Source organism: Neopsephotus bourkii, unplaced genomic scaffold (assembly GCF_033783945.1).
Source record: "Neopsephotus bourkii isolate Nb327-2 ecotype Australia unplaced genomic scaffold, CSIRO-AGI_Nbou_v1 NB_398, whole genome shotgun sequence".
NCBI lineage: Eukaryota > Metazoa > Chordata > Aves > Psittaciformes > Psittacidae > Neopsephotus > Neopsephotus bourkii.
In genome coordinates, this window is record NW_026900902.1 from 1402285 (window position 1) to 1423990 (window position 21706).

Consider the following 21706-nt stretch of genomic DNA (forward strand, 5'->3'; position numbering starts at 1 on the left):
TTTTTGTATACTAGTGACAGTCATGTCAGTGATCTCTATAGGCAAAGCTTTTTAATAAAATGAAGATCCTGATAATCGATTAGTACAAAAGCAGTTTGCATAAAACTAGAATGCTTTAGGTTACATATAAAACTGGTCAAAATGCATTATAAAATTGTTTTAGTTAATTAATGCCTTTTCTTTTTTTCTTTTTCCCCAAAGAGGTTTCGTTATTATAGATAACAAAAGTTAACTTCAGGATGCTAAAACGGAAGCAAAGTTCAAGGGTGGAAGCCCAACCAGTTACAGATTTTGGTCCCGATGAATCTTTGTCAGACAACGCAGATATTCTGTGGATAAACAAACCAGTAGGTATCTCTTTCTGTAGTTCCTAATTTTAAGTTAAATGTGACTTTTTTTGCTTGAAATAGGACTTGACAGAAGATGCCAAAATAGATATTTGTCAGAAAGTAGTATTAAGCTATAGTTGCTAGTCTACCAGTTTATTGTTTGCAATAAGTCCAAAACTAAATAAAAAGGGTTCTTTTGGTTGTTGCAGTCTGATGGGGATGATCAAGCAGTGTTTGTTAATGAGTTCGTCTACTGATTGTCAGCTATCGTTTCAATGCCTCTTGCTCCTAACATGTTTATTGAAATTAGAAGTCAATTTCATAAAAGGAGCATTTGAAAAGATGTTAAAAGGACCATTTCATTGCTAAAGTGGTAGTCAGCAGTTGGCACTTTTGACTTTCAAATCTCACCTTTACATCACTTCTGAATATAAAAGTGTATTTTGACTTGTTACATTTTCTGGTATCATTTAACCTACAACCTGCCCTAAGAAACAGATAGATGTAAAAGTGTCTGGCAGCTTGAAACTGGGGACAGCTTCATTGAGAGTGTAGTTATTGGTAGAATGTGCAATATTAAGAAGATGCCTTTACCTTGTGAATATGGTTATGGTGATTAAAGTATTTATTCAGCAGTCAGTGTGCATCTGGAATTTCAATATGTTGAATGATTCATGTTTTTTCAGAGAAGACATTTTCACATTTCTCTTAAGTAATGTATACTTTTTTACTTTGTAAATGCAGAAAATCAGATATTCTGTAGTAATACATGTTGTTGGCATTACATTCATTTGATGGAACTATCATCTCATTTGCGGTTTGGATGCCAGATCCCCTCAGCTTTGCTGCTGAGTTTAAACACATAGATATTTTACAAGGCAGCTCCCATATATTTGTGCTACATAATCTTAAGTAGAATGTTTATATTGACTGCTGTAACTACAAGTTCAAATGCAGAGATATATCCTATGTTATTTGCCTGTGTTTCTCAGAACACAGTACATGTTTTTTTGATGGAGTAATTTTTTTTCTTGTCTCACTGATAGACTAGCTGTATATTGCTTAGCATGTCTAATACCAGTGTTTTACTGTGACAGAGAACAGATTTTATATTTGCTACACTTCAATATTTATGTTAATTTGTTTAGCTGAGACAAGGTTTGAAACAATGTGGGTGTTAAAGGGACATAAGAGATCATTCATCAGGTGCCTTCACTTCCAAATCATTAATTTGGGCTCAGAGTATGGAAATGAGCTGTTCAATTCAGGCCAAATATTACACTTAGGTGAGTGTACAGTGAGTATTAAAACAGGTGAGTGTCCTCAAATCTTTCTGTTACGAAGGTTTGAGGTGGTGTAAAGGAGTGTGGAATTTTTCCTCAGATGAAAAATTGCTATAAATACACTTCAGTGATTTTTGTTTGGAGATTTTTTTTCTTGCTGAAGTGTCTGGTTTTATAGTTCTTGTCTTGATATCTATGACCTTGCCAACTGATTCATTACACTTGCCTGGCTTCAAGATGTTTCAAAGGTGTTTTGATTAAAAGAAAAAAAAATCCACCTTAAACCCCTGTATTGATACATTCTGCACCGAGTAACAGCCTTATTAATAAAGACTGTAGTGGGACTGTGACATAAGTAGTCATAGAAATTAACTATTCCCTTACAGCAACAGTACTTGCTTGGAACAAAAGTGAATCCTGATGTTAAGAAGTAGCTTTCTGTGACATAGTCTCTTCATATATTTATTCTTTCCATAAATGGAAAGATGCTTTTAATCCCCATGCCTGTCACTCAAATTTTGGAGTTGTAAACTGATTTAAAAATCAGTTAATCTAAATGTGGAACTAAAATTTTCCACAGATACTTTCATTTAATGTATTCACCCAATTTGTAACATTATCTAATTCCACTTACTGTGTTACACATAAATGTGACAAGTTGTCATTTGAAAAGAAATTGGATAACAAAAGCTGCAAACTAGAAATGATAGAACCCTAATTCTTAGTTTCCTGGCTCTTAATTACTGGTTTCTGAGTTATACAACCTCCCAAATGGACTACTAAATTTATATATGTATATATGTGCATATATATGTGTGTGTATATGCATAAATTAAAGTCAGGAGTGCTTATTTTTGGATGGAGATCTTTAAGATGTGGATCATGATATAAAAGAAAAACACAAATATATGTTTACAGAAGTGGCAGAACAGGTTATGGAGGCTTAATATGTAAGCGGTTTTTTTGAACATCAAAGCAATCTCACAATGTCTTGTGTTTTTCTTCAGTGGGTACACTCTTTACTACGAATCTGTGCCATCATCAGTGTTATTTCTGTTTGTATGAACACTCCAAAGACCTTCGAGCATTATCCTCCTCTCCAGTATGTGACATTTGCTCTTGATACTCTATTGATGTTCCTTTACACTGCAGAGATGATAGCAAAAATGCATATCCGTGGGATAGTTAAGGTAAGCATTTAGATAGTGCTCTGCATGTGCTTCATAAAATGGTCTGAATATTTACTGATTGTATTTGGTATTTGTTTTTTAACTTTTCAGCTCTTCCTGCTATGATTGGTTTTAACTGCAGGCAGTACCATGGCGTATAAACTGAAAAGACAGTCTGACAAAGATGCAGCTTCACTGCATATTTAATCCCCCAAAATATAATGCCAACATTCATCATAATGGTTTCCTACTAAGAAATAGTTTAATTGTGTTAATACAAAGAATAAAAGGAAAAATAAGCTACATATACATTAGCAGTATTTTGTAAATGTCTAGATATCCATATATGGATTTAGAACTTTGATTTTCATTTCAGAATGCTGGATGGGTTATGTGGTTACTTAATTTAAATAAGAACATATGTCTTACTGTGAGCTAAATGAGAAAATTATTTGCATTATCAATTTTTTTCTTAATATAAAACATTGTGAAACAAATGCTTCTGTTATCATATGTTTGCTTTTGTAGCTGGACTAATTTATGAAAGTAGATATGATACGGGAGAAGGTAAAACTGCAGGATTTTTCAGTAATCATTTTTTATAGTCTTATTTTACTGTTTTCAATCTTCTATAAAGAGATACAAATTTACTTACATATAGAAAACCCATTTGCAGACATTACTGAAAATACAGTTATGTCACTGTTGCACAGAATAGATAATTGTTGTGTTATCCGTGAAAGGTCTAGTGACTGCAGAGACATCTGAAGTTGTACTTCTCTCCTCATTCTGTTCCGAGTTTGCAAATAGCATTTTTTGTTCACTATCAAACTAAGCTATTATAGAATCATAAAATAGTAGAATTGTTAGGTTTGGAAAGGACCTTAAGATCATCTAGTTCTAGCCTCCTTGCCATGGGCAGGGATGCCTCACAATAAACCATGTCACCCAAGGCTCTGTCCAACGTGGCCTTGAACACCACCAGGGATGGAGCATTCACAACTTCCTTGGGAAACACATCCCAGTGCCTCACCACTTTTACAGTAAAGAACTCCTTCCTTATAGCCAATCTAAACTCTCTCTGTTTAAGTGTTAACCTGTTACCCCTTGTCCTACCACTACAGTTCCTAACGAAGAGTCCCTTCCCAGCATCCTTATAGGCCCCCTTCAGATACTGGAAGGCTGCTATGAGGTCTCCACGCAGCCTTCTCTTCTCCAGACTGAACAGCCCAACTTTCTCAGCCTATCTTCATATGGGAGGTGCTCCAGACCCCTGATCATCCTTGTGGCCCTCCTCTGGACTTGTTCCAACAGCTCCACGTCCTTTTTATGTTGGGGACACCAGAACTGTGCACAAAACTTCAAGAGAGGTCTCATGAGAGCAGAGTAGAGGGGCAGGATCACCTCCTTCGACCTGCTGGTCACGCTGCTTTTGATGCAGCCCAGGATACGGTTGGCTTTCTGAGCTGCAAGTGCACACTGAAGCTCATGTTCTCATCGACCAACACCCCCAAGTTCTCCTCCGCAGGGCTGCTTTGAATCTCTTGTCTCCCCAGTCTGTAGCTGTGCCTGGGATTGCTCCAACCCAAGTGCAGGACCTTGCACTTGTCATGGTTAAACTTCATGAGGTTGGCATCAGCCCACCTCACAAGCGTGTCAAGGTCCCTCTGGATGGCATTCCTTCCCTCCAGTATATCAACTGAACCACAGAACTTGGTGTCATCGGCAAACTTGCTGAGGGCACTCTCAATCCCACTGTCCAAGTCAGCGACGAAGATGTTAAAAAAGACCTATCCCAATACTGATCCGTGAGGGACACCACTCGTTACTGGTCTCCAGCTGGACATTGAGCCGCTGGCCACAACTCTTTGTGTGCGGCCATCCAGCCAATTGTTCATCCACCGAGTGGTCCACCTATCAAGTTGATGTCTCTCCAATTTAGAGACAAGGATGTCTTGCGGGACAGTGTCGAATGCTTTGCACAAGTCCATGTAAATGATGCCAGCGGGTCTCCTTCTGTCCGTCAGTTCTGTAGCCCCATCATAGAAAGTCATCAAATTGGTCAGACGGGATTTCCCCTTAGTGAAGCCATGCTGGCTGTCACCAAGCACCTTGTTGTTTTTTATGTGCCTTAGCATGCCTTCCAGGAGAATCTGCTCCAGGATTTTGCCAGGCACGGAGGTGAGACTGACTGGTCTGCAGTTTCCTATTGTGGTTTAAGCCCAGGCCGTAAATCAGACCCATGCAGTCTACTCCCCCCCCCTCTTCTTCCCCCCGCTCCTGAAGGGATGGAAAGGGGAATCGAAAGAATGTAACTCCCACAGGTTGAGATTAGAACAGCTCAGTAACTAAGGTATAACACAAATCACTACTGATACCACCAATAATAAAAACGTTAAGGGAAATAACAAGGGAAGAGAATGCAATACCACCCTCCGACCGATATCTAGCCCGACCCCGCAGTGCACTAGCCCTTCCGGGTAACAATCAGTCACATCGTGGCATGATGTGCTGTGGTATGAAATACCTCTTTGGCTAGTCTGGCTTAGGTGTCCTGTCTCTGCTTCCTCCCAGCTTCCCCTTCTCCCTGGCAGAGCATGAGACTCAGAAAGTCCTTGGTCAGACTAAACATTTGAGCAGTAACTGAAAACATTGGTGCCATCAGCTGTTCCCAGGCCAAAAGTAAAAAAAAGCCAGCACTGCACCAGTCTCCAAGAAGGAGAAAAAATGACTGCTACTGCTGAACCCAGGACATTATCTACCCCTTATTCCATACCATTCACATCATGCTCAGATCCCAGATTTTCAATATGCCACTCTTATCTCAGTGCACTCTTATCTTAGTGCATGGACCGATCCCTATAAAGCTGCTGAGTCCATTTGGTCCATGATGTTGGGCTTCATCTCTTGTAACAGTCTTACAGAGCAGGAGAGGCTGTGCGCAGTGTTCACACTCATGAATAAACGGGGCAATAGTGTCCATTGCTAAGTGCACCCCTCGATCATGAGTCCATCTGTATGTTGTATCTCTGCTCTGATGGCCTTAAGGGTCATGGGCCCACCAGGCCCAAAATAATTCACCATCCCCTTCAGCAGTTTCTGCAACTTGTCATTGGGGACTCTATACAGCTGCCTTCCATCTCCAATGCTTCCAAAGCACTGGAGGGGCCCAGTGGACCAGATACTTGCTCATACTGTCCCACACACCTTGCCACTCATGACTGTCTAGCCTTGGGGAAAACCTCTTCGTCCTCCTGTATTGTTGTCTAACCCTAGACAAGACCCAAACCCAACCCTCCTCAACTTTTGAGATCAGACAAAATGGTCATGGTTAAAACACACTCTCTATGTGTGCCAACACGCTGATCCCCATCACAATCAGCAGGCAGGTCTCAAGGGTACCCAGAGGCCATTTAAAACCTTCAGAACTCTCAGATGATGCCGCTGTACTTGTCACTGGGCATGGTGTAGCTGCTGTGCTTGCTGGCTCTCTTACCACCAGCTTCTCTTTTTCTGAGTTCAGATCTTCCTCTGCCTTGCTGGAAGGTGCTGTGTGGTCTCCTGTATCCTCCGCTTGTCCCAGGTGCCCAAGGCTGGACCCAGCTGAGGTTCCCAAAGGTGGTATCTTACTCTCTGCATCCTCCTGGGGCTCAGGCTCATGAGGCTCGGTGGGCGGCTACTGGGGGATGCTCTTGGCTGCCTACTGGGGGATGCTCGGTTCCTCTGCTGCCTCCTCCCACTGCTTGGCAGTCTTCTCCTTCCCCTCCTCGACCGCCCCAAACTCCTCCACTGGCAGCCGCTCCCTCCCGGCCTGGGACCCCTCTCTCACCACTGCTTGGTCCCCAGGGCCACTCTTCCTGGCTGCTTTGGCCACTGGCGGCTCCCGGGGCCACTCCCCCTCAGCTCCCTGCAGCTTCACGAAGATGGAGGTGAGGATGAGGGCCAGGACGGTGAAGAGCAGAGGGATGGGCAGGTACCAGTCCACAGCCATGTCCATCCTGCCCTGCTGCTGAAGCCTGCCCATATTGCAGCCTGTACCATAAAGTACAGTGAGACAAGAATCTTAGCCCAAGGCCCCCAGCCGATAAACACTAACACAGCAAATACCGTCTGCGAGTAAGGCATAACATGCTGAAACTGTGAGATCAAGAGCAACAAAATTGAGAGCCAATAAATCAGCATTGTGACGAGTGACTACTAATGCAAAACAATGAATGCTTACCACAAATACGATTAGATATACTCCGGTCAGATCTGTCATTGTGCAACCAGCCACCAAGGTGGTGAAAAAATGACTGCTACTGCTGAACCCATGACATTTCTGAATTTCCAAGTTCCTGATTATGTCATCATATTTAACAAATATTAATAGTAAAAGTATCATTAATATTTAGAAAATTGCTGAAATAAGATGATTCTAAGAAAATCTTCATATGTTGTGTAAGGCCAGAGTAATCCATTATGAAGTGCTGTTTCCAGCCGCTACCTGTGCTCTTTTATTCAAAGATGTCCATTAAGCAGGTGGAGTAAGGCATAGGATCAAGAATGAGGAATTACTGGCCAGTGTGCACACTTGAATGGTGTGGGAGTAACAAGTTACTATTACAACCAGTTCAGACTTTGTGAAGAAATGGACACTCAGATACTAATGCAGAGAGAGGGAGGGGTGGCCAACAGCGTGACTGTTTTACAAAGCTTGATTTCTCAGTCTTTGTGTATGGAAATAGAAACTTCATTCACAGTTGACACCTAGGGGCTATGAAGAATATGTTGCTGCATATTTTAATGTCTTTCACCTGGTTGGTTAAATTTGTGGGTATGGAATGGAATGGAATAGGATAGTTGGAAGGGACCTATGCTGATCATCTAGTCCAACTGCCTGACCACTTCAGAGCTGTCCAAAAGTTAAAGCATGTTGTTAAAGGGTGTTGTCCAAATGCCTCTTCAACACTGACATACCAACCCAATTGAAATAAGGCACTGTTTAGAAAACTGTTAGCATTTATTAAAGATGTTTGTATATGAAACATCTTTATATGAGGATATTTATTTATAAACTGTAGTCCTAATTTATGTGCATTCGTGACTTTTAGTGAACATACGATCAATGACTGTATTGCCATATGGTTCTGCTAAACTTTACCATAAGTCAGTATTTCTGTAAAAGGCTTTGGAATGAAAATGCTAATAAACTTTCAAACCATGATTAATGCAGAACTTTAGTCCAGCAAGAAATATTTTATTAGGTAGTAAATACTCTGTTACCTGGAGTTTATTAGGAAATATATAATAAGGTGATTGCTGGAATACCTGGTGTATGAACATTTGTGGTCATAGGCAAAGTTAATTTGTTCTTTTTAGTGTAGTTGATGTTAATTCTTTCATATCATGGGCACATTTTCCTGAAAGTTTCTCAGATTTTGGCGTATCATCCTCTTTGGTTATTTTGTTATATAGAATGCCCCTTATTCTTTGGGATCATAAAACTGGAACTTCCACGTTTAGCTTGAAATTTTCTTTATTTCACTGCCTGCTACTGGTGATTTATATTTCTATAAAGAATCTAAAAGTTTAACATGTATGCAACCATTATATACATCAGTATTGTGAGTGAAATTACAGCCTCTTAAGAAATACATGCAATTTTTTCTCACCACAGTACCACACTGTATACCAGTGTATAAAGTGTAATAAATTTAGTGCAATGGTAAAACTTACTGAATTCAATTTAACACTGGTGTTTTCATGATCCTTTTCAGAATTCCACTTTCTTCAATTGATCCTAGGTTTGCATGAACTTTATTTCCCAGAGTGTAAACGGAGTTCAGAGACTCTTTGGTTCTGATTTCTTTCATGTGTCAGGCTCCTTGGTCAGAAAGAGCTCTGTTATAATCAGCTGCATCAAGGAAGCATTACATGCAGTTTACATCTGCTGCATAACTTATTGATTGGCATGCTTCTGGGAGCACCATGAATTAACTACTGTTTGTGTCCATCAAAGTAGTTCAGCTTGTAACCTGACTGACAAGACTCATGGTCCCTCAGAGTAAAAGCTTACGTTTACATGCCCACTCGTATGTCACTTACGAACATGACTGTATGTGCTTGACGTAGGAAAGTGTCCAAAATGATCTCACTGAAAAATAGAGGTGAATTAGAAAGGTAGCTGTAAAGCCTAAGACATGTGATGTTAGATGAGCATCAGACTTCTGAGAGAAGGCAGGGAGCCTAACTTTGCATTTCTTTTAATCAGTGTGATGCAAGAAATACCTTCTGTTTTCTAATAATGTGTATTCTGAAGGTTATCTCACATTGATATGAACAAGGTAAGGATACCCTGCATTAAAGCTGTCTTTATTGGAAGTTTTTACTTTCAGCCTTTGTGTTAGGAGATGGAATAAGGAAAGAGAGAAATATTACTGATAAATGCGGGTATTAGACACAGTTGCACTTGTGGCATTCTATATAATAAAATAACCAAAGAGGATGATATGCCAAAATCTGAGAAACTTTCAGGAAAATGTGTCCATGCTATGAAAGAATTAACATCAACTACACTAAAAAGAACAAAGTAACAGAGGTCTCATGTCAAATTCCAGCCTCTAGGGAATTGGAGATAAATGGATATTGTTTCACTCCGTGGACAGTGTGAGGGTACATGAACTTATTTCCATTATACCACATCCTCATTGCAGCTTTTAATCACAGTCATGGTGGTATTAGAAAACGTACATTGAAATCATGTTGTGAAAAGGAGGCATGGTTTATCCTATTCTTTGGTTAAAGAGTAAGATTGTAAAATAAGAAAGCAGGAGAGTTCTCTCTCCTGCCTGTTAAAAAAAGCCTATTTGACACTTATTTTAGTATCATCATCTGAAAATTAGAATTTTTTTATATAGCTCAAGTAGTGCACTGAGTTTAATAGAAATGTCTTTCTTTTCACTGTGCAGTTGTGACACATGTCAGCTAACAAAGGAGATTGTTGAAAGTCGGAAGTAATGGCCCTTGACATTTCCCCCATTGTTAAATCAATTACATTCCCAGCAAAACGTTTGTACCAGCTGAAGTAGTTGTGAGTGGATTTGTCAGACTTTATTTCAGCAGCACTAAGCACTACTCACTAACTTCAGAACCACTGCAATGGACTGAAGTGAATGGTTGCACCATTAGCTTTCGTCACTCTCCATGAATTCATGCAGTAACTGAAACGAAGCTTAATCTTTTACCAAATCAGTTGCAGATAGATGGGAGCCATTTCCTTTGCTTCTGCCTAGTACTAAAGGCCAGATTACTGAGTTAACTGAAATCATTGGCTTTCAGTTTGTCAGGTGTTCCAAGGCAGTATTTGCCCTGTGCAGGGAGCATATTTTCCTTCTTTTTCTGATAGGGGCTTTGTTTGCTGTAGTTGCTATCTGCTCATGAGAAGAGGATGGAGGACAGAGCAGGTTGGTGCCTTACCTCATCCGTGTGTGCTTTATTCTGTTAATTCAGTTCTCTTCCAGTATAAGGACCTTTCCATCTGTTGTGCAAGCACTGTGAGGTGGAGATGGGCTTTTTATGCTGTAATGAAAAACTCAGGTTGCCATGATCTAAAGGGGGGTCTGCAACTGTTACCGGTGGCAGTAACTGACATCCGTTTGTGTCTTCTGCTGCTTTTTATCTTCGCTTGAATGACTTTTGGTCTTAAAATACAGTTTTAGTAGCATTCATCAACACTAATTTGAGGGTCTGCAACTGTCTGTAATTCGTTGTGTCTAAAATAGGCTCCTCCAAAGGTAATTTATCTGGCCTGTTTCTTTCCATTGACTGAAAGGGAAACTTAAAGTACATAGGCTGACACCCAACCGTTAGGTCTCTCACAGTCAGCAATTACTCCGACTGATTATCGTAGATTTTTTGTCAATGGACACTACAGAAAAACTGATAACTGTATGCCAGCTTATTCTTTAACATGGCAGTTACGTCATTTATGCTTAAATGAGTTTCTTCTGTAATCATCCTAATTCAGAAGTTTGTCTTGAGTTATGGATTACAGAACTGTTGTTCTACTGTACCTCATTACAAATACCTGTTTTGCCGCCTTTTCAGTACTTTTAATATTGAACATTCCACTTTCTTCTACAAGAATTGAGAAATTAAGAGTTTAAACCTTCTGATGATTGATGGAAATATGAATTGAATTGCAGTGAAACAGTGTTAGCTGGCTCACTAGCTTTTAGTATCTTTGTCAGGGGAGTTTCTGCTACATTACAAACTGAAAACTGAAGGTGGAAATAGTGACATTACTGTGCTCTGTGACTTTAGATAGGCTGTATACCCACAGTGTGTAAATGAGTTAAGGATCAGGAAGCTGTGTTATTTTCAAAGGTCAGGTAGTAAAACAGAGTATGTGGCTCCTGTCATTCCATGTCAGCATGCTCTGATGTGCTTGGAGTGGCTGGTGGTGAAAGCTTAGTCTCAGGATGTGCAAGTCACAGACAGGAGTGAGAACTCGACCTTGAGGGCAGGTATGACCAGTGGAATCAGTGGCAGGGATGAGAAAATGACAAGATGCTTTGGCTAAACAGAGTGTAGTTATGTGGAAGTTAAAAAGAGAGAAGTACTTACATGTGATAGTAAAAAGCTCACAGAGCAAACATGAAAAAAGGCCCAGTTAAATTAAGATTTGAGGGTTTTGGGATTATAAAATAAACATTATTTTACATATCTATAAAAATATAATTCTTTAATATGTATAATTGTGTTGGAAACCTAGATGTGCAGTGCAGGTCCCATGCTATTCTGTCTTGGCTAAAAGTATTTTATTTAAAATTGTCTTAAAATTTAACTTCAGAAATGTGGTATTTTGGTGTTGGCAGCTGTGATTGTCTTAATTATTATTTCATAGCAAACAGCATTAATATCCATTATTTGAATGAGACATGCAGTCTACAGAAGTTGATTCTTCTGTCTCACCTTTTTCCTGTCTTTGTCAGTTGCTGTTTTGCTAAGCACATATGTCCATCACAAAGGACATCTGTTCCCAGCCTCCTGGAATCATGCTGCTACTGAAGTGCTCCTATGCTGCTTCCAGTAGCAGGAAATTAAAAAAAAAATTAAAACTGATTATCATGAGGAAAACAAATACGGAGTTGCCTGCAGTAGGGTGCTGCCTGTGGGCCAGGGAAGGTTAGAGACCATGGCACTGGAATATACGTACCTGTTTCTATGGTTACTTGTGCCTGGTTTTGTTGGAGCATTTATTACAGGAAACTAATGACTCACATTACACAGTGGGGCTTTTTGCACCATTTTTGCATCAAAGTATTAGAAAATCAAAGGCATTTCAGTTACTTAGTGGACTTACACAGGCAGTATTTCTAAAAGAAAAATGGTAATTTTTCTAACCAGTCAGTGGGTTATGGAAATTTTCAGTGAAAAATGTTTTTTGGGCATGGACTGAAGTATGTGTCCATATAAGACTTGGTGACTTACCATGGTAAGTGAAATCTAACTTTAAAGTTACCAAAAAAAAAGTGTCTATGGCATACTGACTCTCATAATTAATTCATAAATTTCTCTTTCAATATACAGACCACTTAGATGAAGAAAACTTTTTGATAGTGTTATTTTTTCCCTTTCTAATAGCACTTTCAGGGATTACTTTATAGGTTGTTTGTTTTTTTTTTTTCATGAAAGTAGCTATTATTGAGAGATATTTTTAATATATTCCTTCATGTCAGGGTAAAATGAGACATATAACAGGAAAGCAGTGAAATCAACATATTGGAATAACACGCATTCAGATAGGAAGAGAGGGAACTTCATCCCTAATGTGCCTTTTTGTGTTAAAATTTGCATTTTCAGGGAAGTCTGCTGTAATTAAACAGCATGGATACTTTATTCTATGTTATGTTATGTTATGCTATGTTATTTTATTTTATTTAAGTTTAATGCCCATGTTGCCATCTCTTTTAATTTGAGAGAATAAAACAAGACATCAAGATGAAAAATCCTACTGATATCCAAATCCCTGTGGAAAGGAATAAGAACATTTCTATGCAGCTGTATTTTCATGAAAATGACAAAATATTTGTGGGATTGTTAAGGCAGTAAGCTGAATGTAAAATTTCATTTCAGAGTATTGTGTTCTCCATCGCTAATATAAATACTGCTTTGTTACAGCTATCCTAAGATTGTTGATTTGATAAACTTTTCTTAGTTTCTGTAGTATGAAATGGATTCTCCAGCTTTTAATAATGCTAATTCCCAAATGATAAAATCCTCTTTCTGAAAAGTGCCTCCTTATGTATTCCAACTTTCATCATTGTGGCTTTTTTCTGTTGAAGGAGAGCTGTGACTGACAATCATAAATATGAGTTTTGTCATGTTAGATGAAACTGTTTGCTTGTCAAATTTCCCTGTTCAATCTCCAGGCAATATTTTATGCCTTGGGGTGAATGCTTTCACCTTGAAACATTTGGATCCAGATCTTCCCATTGCATCCACCATAAACACTGGATTTGGGGGAGAACAGGTACTGGTGGACGAAGCACAGCAGTGTTTAACACACATAATGTCAAGGCTGCAGAATACTTCCAAGCATGAGCAGATGTCCATGCATGTGGAGCTAGATGTAGAACTGGATAACTGGAGTCTACCTCAAAGAACTGTCACCTTGAGGAGATTGGCATGGATTGCCCACAACCAGAGAAAAGTCTGGGTTGGAAACGACCCATGGAGATGGCCTGGACCAACCTCTTGCTCAAAGCGCAGGGCTTTAATTTGGTTATCGAGGGTCCTGTCAATCTGCGTCTTGAGTATTTCCAGCAAGGGAGATGCTAGCACTTCTCCACCAACATGTCCCAATGTTTAACTGTTCTCACAGTGAAGACTTTTCCTGCGCACCTCCTGGAAACAGTGAGTGCTCTTCCAGGTAGGGGAATCCTATTAATCCTCTTCATGTTTATCCATTTTTAGATTTGCTGAACCCTTAAACATCCAAGGGAACCGAGTTAGCTAGTAAGGCATGACTTACAACACTGAATACAGATGGCTAGTTAGCAGATAGAGAGGGAAATGAAATTCAGGCTTCCAGTAGTAACCCATAAAATCTCCCTGCAGGGCATCCTGGCACCCAACTGCAGCAATAAAGCTTTGTATTGAGAAAGCAGCAGTGTAATACACCAACAAAGCTCCCTTCCCTACATATTCTATAGCCATACCTACTGTTGGGTATTGATAAGAAGGTACTGTCATCTGTCCGCTATTGACTATATAATAAGGTTGTGCCTGGCATCTCTGAATAGTGGACAATCTGAATTACTTACCAATCAGATGAACTGAGATGCTCTACAGTGAGCAGCTCTACAGCTGCTGCGGGAAGTGTGTTCATAGGCATTCTTTTCCAGTGATTTGTGGACCTGGTCATTCCCTTTAATACTTTTTGTACTTGAGCGAGGGAGTGTTGTGTAATATTTTCATGTTTGTTTCTGGTTTGTTTTTAAATTTTCTTTAAGTTTTGGTTTAAAAGACTATTTTAAAACTCTTCCATTTCCCACCCTTTCTCCTTATTTTACAACAAACACTGTTACAAGTGATAGGGCAAGAGGAAATGGCCTCAAGTTACAGCCGGGGAGAGAGAGGAGGAGAGGAGGAGGAGAGTAGATTGGATATTAGAAATAATTCATCCCCAAAAGGGTTGTCAAGCATTGGAACAGGCTGCCCAGGGAAGCGGTGGAGTCACCATTCCTGAAGATATTTAAAGGACTTGTGCTTGGGAACACAGTTTAACGGTAGACTTGGCAATGTGAGGTTAACATTGGACTTGATGACCTTAAAGGTCTTTTCCAACTTAAATGATTTTACAAACAAGGGCCTTGTTTGTCTATTTAAAAGTCTTGATTCTTACTTCATGGCCAGGTTTGTTTCTTCCTTTAGGCTTTTTGGTGTGGCCTTTTTTTTTTTGTTTGGTTGGGATTTTTCTCCTGTTGGAAACAACAAATGAGATGGTGAAGACTGTAAAAACCTCCTGTTACAGTGTGGAACATGAAATACAAAGTTTGTTAAAATTAATTACATAAATTAACAAAAATCTAGCGTGCCTTGAAAACACATTTGAGACTGTTCTTTAATGAATGAAATAGCCCTCCATCTTCATTGATGATTCCCAAAATAAATGTAGAATCACAACAAAATCACTTAAGATTTTTTTTATTATTATTGCAGATGATGAAGTATTAGTTTTGTAGGGATCATAGGTTTTTTGTAATGATAGATTGGAACTGTGTGTTGTGTGTCTGTAGCATTCATGACATCACCCTCTAATCCAAAGGACCAACAAGAGTTGTGTTTCTTTGTTTTAATTTATAAATAGTTACTTTGTTTTCTGTGCTGTAACAGCAAGTGATTTTTTTATTTTTTTCTGGCATAGAATACAATATTACTATAAATACTAAATTGCAGGTTATGACCAAGATAAATTGTGCACTAGGTGACGTTACTTGGAAGCATCTGATGATAGAGCAGTTCAGTGCAATACATGAGTAGCTACAAATTGAACTTGTTTAATTCAGTGATGATAAAGTGAGATAACACCCACTATAACCGTTTAAACTTCACACAACAATTCTTTTGACTATTATAAACCAATTGCTGTTATGTGAATATATTTTAAGTAATTTCCCTCACTGACACTTGATGAGAAAATAAGACATACAGAAATAAGGTGCTGTATGTGTTCCCCTCTCTTATTCTTTTCTCCCTAATACTGACTTTAAAAAAAAGATAATAAAAGTTGTTTCAATTTCAACTGCTACTATCACTATTGCAAAGGGCTAACTTGGAGGTGCCAACCCATTTTAAATTATGCTAATTTTAATTTGGTTATTAACATAGTCTTAGCTAAGCAATCCGCAATTTCCTTGGTTTCCTGCATGGATCATCATTTTACATTTACAGAAGTACTTTCAATTAAAAGATGGCTAGGATACGATGCTTGAGCCATGGCTTGCATATGTGGCTGTGAGCCATAAAAGATGGGTCAAACTTAAATAGGGGAGATACAGGCTAGATCTAAGGAAAGAGTTCTTCACTATGAGGGTAGTGAAGTGCTAGCACAAGGTTGCCTGGAGAAGCTGTGGATGTGTCCCTGGCATCCGCAGAACACTGTCCTGGCAGTGTTCAAGGCCAGGTTGGATGGGGCTTTGAGCAACCTGGTCTAGTGGAAGGTGTCCCTGCCCATGCAGGAGGTTGGAACTAAATGATCTTACTGTCCTTTCCAACCAACCCTTTCTACGATTGGGTTTTAGTATGTGTTTTGCATCACACAGAGTAAAAGATGGACTAGTGTAGTAGGTAGTATGGTTGAGAGTCATCTGTTGGTCCGGAGTCCTGCTTCAGCCTGTCCCCAAGAAGCTGAGAAATTTCAAATCTCCGAAGAAGGAAGAAAGGGGCTAATGTTTGATGCATGAGCACATTTGAGAAGTATTTTTGTACTGGGGGGATGGGAGAATTCAGAACAGAAGTCAGAGCCAGCTTTTCTTCTTGATTAGGCTGTATCTCTTCATTCTCTTTTCTGTGTAAGGAAAATGTTGACAGTATTTGACAGGTGAGGGCTGGGTTATCCACATCATTCTGCTACTGAACAGATCCATAAGCTGCAGGGTTTTAAGGAAATAGGGAAGGTTTAAAGTTGAGCAAGAAACATACGTGTACATGTGACTGGATAGAAGATACATAGCCTGTCAGTGTGTGTATGTATATCTGCATCTGCAGGAGGGAGAAAGCGGTTAGGCAATCCCTTCAGCTCTCCTTTCATTTTCTGTCCCACTCCCACCTCCATGCTGTGGTGCTTGTGTGAATTAAGAGAATGGGGGAGGGAGGGTGGGTCTTATTTCCCTAACTCAGCTGTGCCTTCTTACAGCTTGCTCTTTTTGTGTTATAACCGTAGCGTAGGGGGGGAAAATTGTACTCCTGAATTCTGATTCCCTGTATTCCCTCTGTTTCCTCCTGTGCATTTATGCTGCTCCAAAAATGCCAGTAAATGTCAGCCTCCACCCCTAAATGCTTATTTGTGGTGCTGCGGGAAAGAGCCCACAGGGTGATCTGAAAAATTTGCTGGAGCTGTTGATACGCTTTATCTACCAAACCACACGAGGCATTCAGGGACCATGGCAGAATAGCAAAGTAGCTGGTACTGAATTTTCTGTCTCCTTGTGTTTGTAACATCTTTCAGCTCTCCTGTTTGTCAGAGACTGAGGCAAAGTGGGAGACTAAGGTTCTCCTAATGGCAGACCCAAGTCTCTAGAACTCCTTTCCAGAGCAGATGATGATATATTTAATTACTCAGGGCAAATGTCGTATCACTTCTTTTGTTTAGTTTTTCCACAGAGGCATCTGGAAAGAGGAGGGAGGGAAGAATTCAGAGAACAGGTTGTAGTCACAGGTGAGACAAGAAAAAAGATTTCTGAAGGCAAGCAGGGAGGCAGAGGAGGCTTTCCACTTGCAGGGATATTTGCTGTTCATTCTGAGTGTTCCTGAGATGTTAAGAGATAAGCAGGGCAGAAATGACCTAGGAGGTGACTGTGCTGTCATCCAGCTAAGATGCCAACCTTAATAATGAGATATTGAAATTGCCTAACAAAATCAGTAGACATAATCAATCTTCTAGCAGATTGCTTTATGCAATTCAGATGTTGATTTTGTAGAGTATTTTGTTTTCAGCAAGGTTGATAAGGGAGTATGCTTTTATTAAAAAATTTAGTCTGGCTTGCCTTCCATTCTAATGTAATTTAAACTGTTACAGCTCTCATGGAGTAACTATCTCAGGCATTATTACTTCTGTCTGTGGTTCCATCTGTATTTTGTATTGGATCACATTTCCAGTGAGTTCGGTCTTACAAAATTGGTTTTTTTTTTCTGTGAACTTGTGTAATGACTTTTTACAGCACTTAATACTGGTAATGGTGTTTTATCTTTAATGTCCTGGTTACAGTTGAGAAAGTTTATCTTTGGGAATCTCAGTGAGGTTATTGGGGTATCAGTATTGCATATCAAAATGAAATTGAAGTAATGAGCTAATACGTTGTACTCAGTTAATGTAATGGTGCTAAAATTAGGCCAAATCTGGTGAAATAAGCTTAGTGTAGGGAGAAGGGAGGAGAGTTATTTGTTGGTCCTATTTTTGAGGAGACAAAGAGACATTAATGCCCAAGGAAGTTGTGAATGCTTCATCCGTTAAAGTGTTCAAGACCAGGCTGGACAAAGCCTTGGCTGAGATGGTTTAGTGTGAGGTGTCCCTGCCCATGGCAGGGGGCTTGGAACTAGATGATCTTAAGGTCCTTTCCAACCCTAACTATTCTATGAATCCATGATTTAAGTATTAATGCTGAACTTGAAGTATTCTTCCTTAGTTACGACAACATTGCCATAGAAAATTAAGTTAACTTCTTATAAGGCAGAGAATATTTTAATTACAGACTGTTATGTCAAGCTTGTCTGTTCTTCTGAGATGTCAAATTTCAGATTAATTCAGATTTAACATCTTTTAAGAGCAAGGCAGACTTCTGATCCATTCCACATGTGTGATTTACCAGCAAGGCCGTTTCCATGGTTGTGTTCTAGCCTAACAGTGATGCTGACCTGCCATAAATAAATACTGATGAAAAAAAAGTGTATTAGGAAAAGCTGTCTATGGAGACTAGGAAGGGTATGACAAAATAATGAATAGTTCTCTAATTAACAAAGAAAAGATTGATCCATCTAACAGCTAAGCAGTATTGCTGCTTTAGACTTTAATAGCTGTTAGTTAGGTAGTCCGCTGAGTTCAAGTAGTGCCCCTTAGGCTGCCTGGGACAGGCATTAAGTGGGGGGTACAGAAGCCTTCCAAAGGCTGTTCCAAGCCTGCAGTCATGGACTGTGTAAGTAGACTGGTACCCACTGCTCTGCCAGAGACAAATGATTTTGTTGTCTAGATAGACTGTAAGTCATGTTGCTGGAGAAGTTTTCAGGTCTTGCTGTGCACATTAGAAAATCCACTGTCTACTATAGGCAGTAGGAAGTCAGCAACTTTAATGACATTAAGAGGTTTGGATTAGTCTCAGCATAAGGTTTCTAGTCTGTAGTACTAATCCTTCATCTTTTTCAAATGTTTAGATCACATTTCAAAGACTTATAAACCATAATGTAAATGGTATGGGATAGTGCATTCACAAAAAATTACTGAAACAAAACTCATCAATAATTCTCGAATTTCAGCAGATATGATGGGAAAAGGTCAAGGGATTAACATATTGCAATACTTCAGGTATTTAGCTGGTTTAGGTAAGATGTCGTCAGATGTATTTAAATTTCATGTATCTGTATTCATTTCCAAGTCTAAGAAAGGCTGCATTGGCCATGAGTCTGTAATTTCAGCCCAAGGCTTTTTCCAAATGTGAATAAAACTCCTGTTCACTGCTGTTAATATTGAGTGATAGCCTGTGTTTAGTCAGAATTAGATTTTTTTCATGAAGTAGCACTAGATGTCAATATCAAGGTTTGTACCAAAAAGTATATTCGGATTTTTGCACTAAGCAGGATGTGATCCTGCCGTAAAATTGCTTCCCACAGCAAATAACATCTCATGTGCCAGTACACAGTATAAAAGCATTAAAGATTCCCCACCAAATAAATCCACTGCCAGCCAAATAACAGACATGAAAAGGATTTGCTCCCTAGGTGCAAAGCAGAAAGGGCCAGATCCTCCCCTAAAATGAGTAGTTTTTACAGATGTCATTAAGGTGCCCTAAGTTTCTAGGGGTGATCCACTGGAAGCCTCCCTGACCAGGAAGATACAGCTGTGGAAGCTGGCCTGATGTGACTATGAGAGAAGTGAGGTGGTGGAGCTGTCTGACTGGTGAGAACACTGGGAAAGCTCACAACATCTTCCTTTGTCAGGAGAAAACAGCAGAGGCTGCTTCAATCATGCCACACCTATTGTGGAGAGAAAAAGCAATTTCTAAAGAAAGATTTGGCTTTTAGTGAGTACTTGACGGGTTATTCAGAGGAGGGTGAATACAGGAATTCCTGCACAAGTTCATGCTCAGATCTGTACAGCAGAACTCAGGGAAAACTTTTGCTTTAGACAAAGAGTGCTTGAGAGAAGAAAAGTAAGTTTCAAAGGGTTCTTCAGCAACAGAAAGCCCAATCACCATCTTTGTTCAAATCCCCAGTTGAAGGACTCAAGTTGCATGTTCATACAAATCTCATATGAGATTCGTTCACCAAGAGGGAACAGAGGGAGAGGAGAGAGGGGGGTGTTGGTAGCAAATCTCTTCAGATAAACAATGTGTATCTGTCTGCTTCCTGAACTGAAGCAGGTGTGTTTGTTCAGCCTTGAGTAGAGTTACTGATTAGCTCAGACTTTACTTGTGGAACTAAGTCTACTTTCTTCAGGAAGGATGGGTTAAAAATAGGATGTAAAAATTCCTGCTCTGTTGTTTCCCTGATCTGCAGTCTTTCTCCTCTTAATTCTTGGATTGAGAACTTTAATATCCTTGCGTGTTGCAAAATCCTCTGTCTGAAAATAATATTGAAGCTCTCTTTCCTTTATTTCTGAGTTGAAAATCACTTACTGTGTTTTCATTATACCCTTACTTTATCCACTTCTGCCTGAAAGAATTTTTGCAACTGAAATAAAGCTCTTTTTAAAAAAAAAAATAATATTTTGTCTCTTGACACAATGTATCTTGCTGTCATCTACTGCAAGGAATGATAAATCAATTTTAGGACAGTGTATGTCATTGAAAATATTAGATTAAAACAAAACATCCTGTCTGTGCTTTTAGAATCAATGAAAATGCTGAGACGTGAAAACAAGTACAGGTTGTCTGAAATAACTATCACCGAGATAAGAAACAACGTGTATCCAGCCAAGAATCGCATAACAGGCCAAAGTCTAGTAATGTCTTCAAGGTTCTTGAGATGCAGCAATAATTTTTTCCCCAAAGCAGATGTCAAACACTGTAGTTTGTATCTCAGGGAATACTAAACAAAGAAAAGAAACCAGAGAATGTTTTAAGGCAGGGAAGGGATATGTTCAGTCTGTTGGGAGAAATCTCATTTAGAAAGGGGTGTTTATGTGCCCTAAGGTACACTACTATTTACTTACACAGATGTGTTTGTACATTTCCAGCATATTCTAGTCTGCATACTAGGCTTTTGGAGTCTTTCAAAAGTGGCATTTTAAAAGTAGTACAAAGAAGACTTTTCCTTCTTCCAAGAACTTTTGTTTATGATATTTGTAAATCATGACAGTAAACCAGCAATGATCTCTTAGCTTTTCTCTCTCTTGTAGGGTGATAGCTCCTACGTAAAAGATCGTTGGTGCGTGTTTGATGGATTCATGGTCTTTTGTCTTTGGGTGTCACTTGTTTTACAGGTAATTATTCACTAGCCTTTCTCAATGAATAGTTCTTTAATTGCGAAAAATACATGGTGCAACCAAGTAATTACAAGTTGCAGAAATGTAGCTTCTGCACTACATGGGTCAAATTGTTTAAAAAAAACCTGTGCTGAATTCAATAGTTCTATAATTGCACATTGCAGTATATCTACATTTGTGTTAAATTTATCTTGATTAATTTTTCTTACTGAGAAGTTAAACATTAATCTGAAGCCTGTTACCGTAAACTCTCTGCATAGTGAAAAGGAAAGAGAAGGATCTTCAGAGAGTCATTTATCTCTTAGCTCCATATGAAAGTTGTGCTCATCTCCTTTCATTGAGCCTAGTAGGATGCCTTGGTGACTAGCTTAGGCAATTAAAGAGAGAATGATTCCCGTGTTAGATATTTGCTATGCTGTCGATGTATTGATATGGTGAGTGAAAGGGTTTCATGGAATATTAACCACACCTAACAAAACCTTTTCCAGAAGTCAAGTTAAAGCACAGTGGAAAAAATAATAA

The 21706-nt window shown here is 39.2% G+C and overlaps 2 protein-coding genes across 5 annotated transcripts in view; one reads left to right on the top strand and one right to left on the bottom strand.

The window, feature by feature from the left end:
• Positions 1-206: 206 nt before the first annotated feature.
• Positions 207-21706, top strand: part of NALCN (sodium leak channel, non-selective) — a 227095-nt gene continuing 205595 nt past the window's right edge. For 3 of the 4 annotated variants that reach the window (XM_061349282.1, XM_061349283.1, XM_061349284.1), the window contains exons 1-3: positions 207-347; positions 2620-2802; positions 21098-21181. In XM_061349282.1, coding sequence (XP_061205266.1) covers positions 240-347; positions 2620-2802; positions 21098-21181 — 375 coding nt within the window. In that variant the 5' untranslated portion in view covers positions 207-239. Of the gene's footprint in view, positions 348-2619; positions 2803-17140; positions 17194-21097; positions 21182-21706 lie in introns of those variants that run through there. The other variant, XM_061349285.1, reaches the window with a different exon arrangement.
• LOC133210141 (uncharacterized) lies at positions 6113-6778 on the bottom strand. The gene is given in 1 exon segment (XM_061349257.1): positions 6113-6778. A coding segment is annotated over 1 exon segment (666 nt).